Consider the following 8,578-nt stretch of genomic DNA (forward strand, 5'->3'; position numbering starts at 1 on the left):
AAAAAAAAAAAAGGAGGAAGGAGGAGGCACATGCAAATAACAAAAACAAAAAAAATATCTTTAGTCCCAGATTCGTAGCTCCGATTTGCTACCCGGGACTAAAGGGGTTGTAAACTAGGGCTACAAAGGGTTTGTGCAGCAGTGGACTAAAGGAGTTGTAAACCGGGGCTACAAAGGGTTTGTGTAACAGTGTTCCACGAATAAGCGAAACGATGGAGCCGTATATTAGCTATAGATAATATGATAATTTTGTATCAGTGACTAGACCATAAACTTGCTCTTACCAAGGTGCCCATTTTGTGGGGATACACAATACTACTACACACCAACCCCAACGGCCCAACCACTTTCTAGGTTGTAGCCACCCACTTTCTAGGTTGTAGCCACCCACTGCTTCTACTTCTAAGTTCTAAACCATGGCAAGCAGAAGATCGAGTCGAGTCGAGAACAGAGGGAAGAGGGAGAGCGCGCAGAGAAGCTAGAGAGACTGCAGCAAGAAGCCACAGGGCGATGGCAGCGGAGACCCCGGCGGCAGGGAGGAGTGGCGTGCTGAAGCACATTGTGCTGGCGCGGTTCAAGGAGGAGGTGACGCCGGAGCGACTGGACCACCTCATCCGTGGCTTCGGCGGCCTCGTAAACCTCGTCCCTTCCATGAAGGCCTTCAACTGGTTCGTATCCTTGCCTTCCAATTCCCACCCGCGTCCGCGTGCTTCTCCTCGTTCACCTGCTTGCCGCTTCAGCGGTTGCGCCCCCTTCGTTCGGTGGCTCTGCGGGTGTCCCGTGTCTGTCGCCTCTGTGACGCGCGGCAGGTGCGCTCGACGAATTGCATGCCTGCTTCGGGTTCAGTTAGCTCGCTAATAATCTCATACAGGGCCGCTGGTTCAGGAGCACGGCGAGTTGTAAAATACTGAACGTATATCATATATCGTATTGCGCCATCCATAGTCTTTTCAGCTAGTAAGTGCACCGCTGTTTATTGCACAGTGCAGGTGGTCAGCTATCCACTATATATTTAGAGACTTGTGAGACACTACTTAAAAAAACATTTTTGTATGCGGCCAAAAATAATTTTTCCAGGCGGAGGGGGGGACCACCTGTAGACCAACGACTTTCGCAGACGGTGCAATGGCCCGCCTGCGAAAATCCTATGGACGAACAAAAAATAAAACGTGCCCCGCCGGCCACGCACCTCGCCGCCGCCGCCGTCCCCCGGCCTCCCTCTGGCCGGATCTGGGAGGGGAGGGGAGCCGCGCCAGGAGCCGTCGTCGTCGCCGCCCCGCGTCGTGGCCGGCCACACGCCTCGCCGCCGCCGCCCTCCCCCGGCCTCCCTCCGGCCGGATCTAGGAGGGGAGGGGAGGGAAACCGCGCCGGGAGCCGCCGCCTCCGTCCCGCGCCCCGCCAGCCATGCGCCTCGCCGCCGCCGCCCTCCCTCGGCCTCCCTCTGGTCAGATATGGGAGGGGAGGGGAGGAGAGCTGTGTCGGGAGCCGCCGCCGCCCGCCATCCCGCGGCCACGCGCCTCGCCATCGCCGCCCTCCCCTGGCCTCCCTCCAGCCGGACTGGGAGGGGAGGGGAGGGGATGGGAGCCGCGCCGGGAGCCGCCGCCGCAGCCCCGCGCGTCGTCGTCACCGTCCCACACCCCGCCGGCCACGTGCCTCGCCATCGGAGCCCTCCCCCGGCCTCCCTCCGGCCGGATCTGGGGGGGGGGCCGTGTCGGGAGAAGCCGACGTTGCCGCCATGCCGCCGTTGTCGCCACGTCCACGCCGCCGCAGTCGCCGTCCGTGCTGCCGCGGTCGCTCCCCCTCCGGCGGGGAGGGAGGGAGGGGAGGGGAGCGGAGGGGGATGGCCCAGTGGGAGAAGTGTTGAGGGAGCGAGAGAGAGTTGAGAGGGAAATGAGTAGTGGGGAGGGGTAGAGGAGAAGATAAGTACTTAATATTTTTTTTGGTATGTACGATTTTTGCAGGCGGACCACATAAGGTTCGTCTGCAAAAATAGATTTTCGCAGGCGCCGCTTAAGTAGTCCGCCTGCGAAAATGCGCCACTTAAGTGGTCAGCGAACTTCACCCCAATTTATATTTTCGTAGACAGTCATTTGGTTCTAAGAATCATGTCCGCCTGCGAAAAAAAGACCTCCACATATTTTCGTAGACGGTCATTTGATTCCAAGGATCATGTCCGCCTGCGAAAAAAGGACCTCCACGTCGGGAAAAATGATTTTTCTAATAGTGAGATCTTGTTAATGTAGTGTAACAAAACAGCATGGCATCATGGATATGAGTTATGTCGCCACTAGGACAATTGGCTTCCTGTGGATCTTTAATATGTTCATGACCCATGAGATTGTTTTTGCACTGTGTAAAAGAAATGGAAAATATCCTATGATCAGGGGCCTCCTGTTTCCCAATGGAAACCATATTTTGTTACACAAACAGGTTTGTAGAATAAGAAAGAGAAGAAACCTTCCTTCCTAGGCCAGGGGAGTCCAGAGTTGCTATGAGAACATTATGATAGTTATAAGTGCATCTACAGGTCCCAAGAAACAATATTGGTGCACACACATTCACACCGTCCAGGTTTCACATTGTGGAGCATAGTCTCTTTAATGTATTTACTTTTTACAATGTTTTGCCTCAATCCTTTCCCAATTCAGTAGCTTCCATCATTTGCATATGAGACTTAGACTTAGGCCTTGTTTAGTTCGCAAAAAGAAAATTTTTGAGTATCACATCGGACGTTTGACTGGATGTCGAAAGAGGTTTTCGGACACTAATGAAAAATCTAATTTGATAACTCACCTGAAAACCGCGAAATGAATTTATTAAGCCTAATTAATCCGTGTTAAGTACATGTGGGTTACTGTAGCACTTATGGCTAATCCTGGACTAATTAGGCTCAAAAGTTTCGTCTCGCGATTTCCATGCAAACTGTGCAATTAGTTTTTCATTTTATCTATATTTAATGCTTTATGCATGTGTCCAAAGATTCGATGTGACGTTCTTGGGAAAAATAATTTTGGGAACTAAATAAGGCCTTAGCTTATCAATCTTAGAGATTTTAAAACATAATCCCCCCTTCTACTTCAGAGTGCACGCTTGACCTGGGGACACGTAGTAAATACTAACAAGGAGGGTGCTCGTCCCTGCGTGGGCAGCTCAGGGGCAAAACCCTAGCCACCATTGCCAGCCCGCCCTTCCCCCTCCCTCTGTCTTGCTGCCGAGCAACCATGCGACCAGGATTGTGGTGGCGGGGCCTAATCCCGACAACACATCGACTCTAACGTGGAGGAGGAGGCGCAACGCGTAGCAAGGTGACAACGCACCCCGACAAGGTGGCAGCGCGTCATGGTGAGGGAAGCCGCAGATCCTATGCTACCATGACCGGATGTAGCGCCCACACGGCCAGATATGGCGCCTCCATGTCAGGCCTGGCCTGGGGTCGAGCGGACGCAGGAGGCCAACATGGCTGGAGATGGCCAGGGCAACAACAACGGGGTGGCACGGTCACCGGAGACGGGAGAGACAGACATGGCTGATGGCACGACATCGGGAAAGTCCAGCGTGGCCAACGACATGTCAGTAGGAGAGGCAAGCGGCGGAGGTTGGTGGGCATGGTAGTTGGCGATGTCCAACTACATCGACGACGAACACTGATGGCGGGCAACGGTGATGGCTGGGATGTTGAGCACGACGTCATTGCTAGCCAACGTCACCCCTATTTCCTCTCCATGGAGCTCCTCCCTGCTATGGCCAATCCTTCCGGTCATGGGGAGCTTTGTTGGTGAGACAATGGTGGCGGTGGCTGTGGAAGAGAATGCTCTAGCTTCGCAGGAGATGGCGTTGGCCTGTGCTGCAGACCCGACGAAGGTGGGTCCGAGCTTCCTAGAGGTGAGCTCAGTGGTAGAGCCAGGATAAAATTACAGTAGGGGCTAAACTAAAGTGACCAATAAAAATTAAAACATGTCTCATATAAATTGGCTATATTTCTAATACAAAGTATAAATATATGAATTAGAATTTTAGGGGTATAATAAGGGCTCTAATGATCCATTAGGGGGTAGGGGGTCTAAAGACCCCCCATCCCCCACGCTATCTCCGCCACTGGGTGAGCCGTAGGCTAGGAGAGGGATGAGTGGATCTTCGTCCTCAACTCCTCTTTGTGAGGATGACAGGGAGCTCGCGTCAACGATCTTACGTGGAGTTAGTTTTGGGAGGGCATTGCCACCACCTTGTAGGTCTTGCGACGATCGGTCACTTAGCAGCAGCTGGCTCAGTGCCCGTTCCTTTACCTGGGTTGTGTGAGGAGCTGCTAGTAGGTGGTGATGTTGGTGTTTGTTTTTTTTTTCTGGCTAGGGTTGTAACCTTTTAATTTTTCCCGCTATATAAATATGAAACTTCACACTATCTCGTTTTGAAAGAAAAAAGAGTGCATACTTGACCCGTTTGACCAAATGATTTTTTTTCAATCACCTTACCACAGAAAAGCTCATCTGGATTTATCCATTTTTCTTTAACCCTTTTTATGGTAAATGGGAGTGCATACAGGTGTAAGCATTAACACTAACTAGGGAGGAAGCCCGCGCAGATGCACGGTCAATTTATTTATTCTTTACTAAAAGAATGTTAAAAAGATGTTATCTTACCATATTTTATTTAAAAACCATAGATTATCTTATCTCTACCCTCAAATTGACCGTAGACTTTGATACATTAAATTGTAAGAATGTCTCTCATATTAAAAAAAATTGTTGTGTCCTGGTTATATATAAACTTTTTATCACAAATACTTATTATTTCTCTTGAAAGAGCTGGGTGCCTTTTTAATAGATAGAATTGAAAAAACAAACGTAATATATCATTAATACAATAACAAATCATCTCAATTTCATACCGAAGTGCACATATCTCACTTGTGTCTAATGCATAAATATTTTTTAAGTACCACTTCTAACAATTAATAATTAATAAGAGAAAACCATTAAAATTATATATAAATACCCATCTAATGTGTTAAGTTGGCCATAGCTACTAAGGCTTTATTCTCTAATGCCTTGAAATATGGGTCCCGCATCGACGTAGCCATGCCCCTCAAGACTAGCATCGATCACAATTTTAACACCTAGCTTATTGTCTACACACTTATAAAAAAATGTATTAGTAAGTAGGCTAGTTGAGTTCTACTATCAAGAGTGAAATGAATCATAGAGGGCTCGATGGACTCCTCATTTGGGTAGGTATAAACATAATAAACACACTTATAAAAAAATATATTAGTAAGTAGGCTAGTTGAGTTCTACTATCAAGAGTGAAATGAATCATAGAGGGCTCGATGGACTCATCATTTGGGTAGGTACAAACATAATAAAGTTATAGTTTTAAATTTGAGGATTAGGACGGAAAGATTAATACTTCCTCCGTTTCATATTATAAGACTTTCTAGCATTGCCCACATTCACATATATGTTAATAAATTTAGACATATATGTGTGCGTAAATTCATTAACATCTATATATATATGAATGTGGACAATGTTAGAAAGTCTTATAACCTAAAACAGATGTAGTATTTTTTAATCATACGTGCGTACGTATGTTTTTCCAGGTGTTTTTTTTGGATGAATAGTACTTATTTTTCTGTGGTACGTACACGGGGAATTAATATGGAGGAATTATTTTAACACATCTAATCTAATGTTTAAAAATAATGGGTCACGTGACGGCTTAGGAGCGTTTCTACGATGTTCAATGGCCTTTTAGTATATAATAATATTCTTACCTTAATGATTGGTGGATAGCAGTGCATACATATAATTTTAAGTGTAACATAGAATTGACACATAAAGCAAGACATATATGAGTCGAGTACACTGGACCTTATACACCATATATACTCAGATTAACCTAAGCTTAAACTCCAAAGATTGAAGAGGAAAAGATCAACATATGCACCTCCTATTCCTCTTAGTTAAGACATATTGGTCTGGTTCATTTAATCATTTTTTTATAGTCATTTAAATACTAAAGATATAATTATATCAAAATATTTATCTGGACATATCTAGATTTACATTATTGTGATAATTCATATTTTAAAATGGAGATAATATTTTTTAGTGATAATCACAATTAGAGTATTCTAGTTTGGGATATTGTAGACTGCTTAAAATATTAAAGTTATGATGACGTCAATTTTTCATGAAATATTTTAGTAACATTACTTTATTTTGTGAAAATAATATTATTTTAACACATCAATATTTTAGAACGGTGGTTTTTTTAGTGCTAATCAGAACTAATTATTATATTTTATTGTGTGATATTATAGAGCTAATCTAATTATGCATGATTGTGAAGTGATATATGTTGATATGATCTACATTATCTATGTTCTACACAATATTTCTTTTATTATTGGGATGGCATGCGAAAGGTTCGGATATGATTTAAAATAATAGAGGAAATTATTTTGGAATGTTACTCATGATTTAAGTGTTTTTATTTTTGTCATATCTATCATATTTAATTTCTTATGAGTTAAAAAATTTAGTAGCTTTTATTGGTATTTGAATGGTTAATCAAGCACCATGAATACGATAATGAAGAATGATAAAATAGACTTATGTGCAATATAAAGGTTTTGATTATTTCTCTATACGGAAATTATTTAAAAACATTATTTTTAATTGTAAAAAACTTTAAAGAAAGAAAGAGATGAGGAGATTGGATAGGAGGGGGAGGTATAAGTATGTACGTACATACCATAGGAAGAGGGTGGGTTGTTGGGGAGAGGGGAGGGAGGAGGATTATGGTTTTTTTTCTCTAAAAATAAATCTCATAGATGAAAATAGTGGGTCTTCGAAAAGGAAATCTAATAGATGAAAATAGTGGGCCTACCGATTTATTAGAGAGCCACATGGCAGCTTAGGAACATTTGTAGGAGTCCCACATGGCGGCTTGAGAGCGTTTGTAGAAAGTTTAATGGACTTTTAGGAGGGAGGAGGATTATGTTTTTTTTCTAAAAATAAATCTCATAGATGAAAATAGTGGGTCTTCTAAAAGGAAATCTAATAGATGAAAATAGTGGGCCTACCGATTTATTAGAGTGCCACATGGCAGCTTAGAAGCGTTTGTAGGAGTCTCACGTGGTGGCTTGAGAGCGTTTGTAAGAAGTTTAATGGACTTTTAGTATATAATAAATAGATAATAGATAAATTTCCCTTGTTGGATAAAGAACTAAGAGAGAATCTACTCCATGTTTTCGAGTTTGCACTAGTTCAATAATTTACCATAGACTTTCTCCCTTCCCATGATATACCGCTTTACTACAGAATTCATCAATTTCTTCTACAATATGCCATTAGACCATTTATTTGTCAAAAATGCCCAAACATACGTTCCCGTACATATAGTGAACAATTGATTGACCAGCTATGGTTTCCTTGCACGACATATTAGCAGATGATTTATTTACATTAAAAACAACAACACAAAAAATATTATGTGTAGCATGTAACATATAAAATATTTTATAAAAAAAATAGCAATGCAAAAATTTTAAAACTTCTATGTTGTGAAACGAGGCTATACATAATATTTTGTAATTACTTATTTTTAATGTGATAAATCAATTGTCATATGTGCATTTTGGGCATTTTTTTAAAAAGAAACATTGATAAACTCAGTGATTTATAAAATGAAAATGTCAATGGTAAATTGTTGAACCAATGCAATCTCGGTGGCATAGAGTAGATTTTCTCCTAAAGTTCTGATATCCCAAATGTGTGACATTTGTGAATTCATTTTCCCTGGTGCAAATTTAGCTACATTGATGATCTATTTCTCAAACCATCAGTTTCTAAATGTGCGGTTTAATTTGCAGGGGAACTGACGTGAGCATAGAGAACATGCACCATGGATTCACACACGTATTCGAGTGCACTTTTGAAAGCACAGAAGGAGTCAAGGAGTACATTGAACACCCAGCACATCTTGAATTTGCAAAGGAAATCTTGCTTGCAATGGAGAAGACACTCATAATCGACTACATGCCAACTGCTGTAAATAACAGCTGAGCATAACAGTTTGGGTGCTTAAGCTTCTTTTGTCGTTGGTTGCACTTCAGAATATCTGCGGCAAAATTTTATTTTAAGACATGCGAATTGAACTTTTATGCTGAATAAATTTGTCATGTATGTTTTCACTTATCGATTACAATGGTTCAATTTGGTGCTACGTATGTCAAACAGTTTGCTTTTTTTTGTTTTTCCAAACAAGTTTGCTCCAAATATCCGTATTAAGTAATGATGGAGAAGAAGATGGCACGCACGCACGGCACCGGTGTATTTATCTATGTTATCTTTTGGATGAGCTTAAGATTTTCAGACGGTTGATGAGTAGTCAGTTGAAAAGAATTTGGAAAATCTGGATCTTCATTTCTGGCTACCGGCTTCCGGTTCGTTTTTTAGATTATATCTTTACCTATTAAAAAATTAAAAATGATTCCGTACTCATCGTATTTTTGTCCGTCGTCTCTTCGTTCCAGCAAACCTTGTCATATATGTGCTTAGCGTTTTGAAGATATTTC

General features: G+C 42.6%; 1 protein-coding gene across 1 annotated transcript; it reads left to right on the top strand.

The window, feature by feature from the left end:
- Positions 1–408: 408 nt before the first annotated feature.
- LOC127760020 (stress-response A/B barrel domain-containing protein HS1-like) lies at positions 409–8,310 on the top strand. Its single transcript, XM_052284229.1, has 2 exons — positions 409–668; positions 7,874–8,310. Exons 1-2 carry the CDS (start codon positions 511–513, stop codon positions 8,064–8,066), a joined length of 351 nt encoding a protein of 116 aa, XP_052140189.1. The 5' UTR covers positions 409–510; the 3' UTR covers positions 8,067–8,310.
- The last annotated feature ends 268 nt before the right edge of the window (positions 8,311–8,578 follow it).

This window comes from Oryza glaberrima, chromosome 1, assembly GCF_000147395.1.
Source record: "Oryza glaberrima chromosome 1, OglaRS2, whole genome shotgun sequence".
Classification (NCBI taxonomy): Eukaryota; Viridiplantae; Streptophyta; class Magnoliopsida; order Poales; family Poaceae; genus Oryza; species Oryza glaberrima.

Coding starts and splice junctions, on each gene's coding strand:
- LOC127760020 (XM_052284229.1), top strand. CDS start 511: ATGGCAGCGGAGACCCCGGCGGCAGGGAGGAGTGGCGTGCTGAAGCAC. Junction 669..7,873: donor TCCATGAAGGCCTTCAACTG/GTTCGTATCCTT, acceptor TTTAATTTGCAG/GGGAACTGACGTGAGCATAG.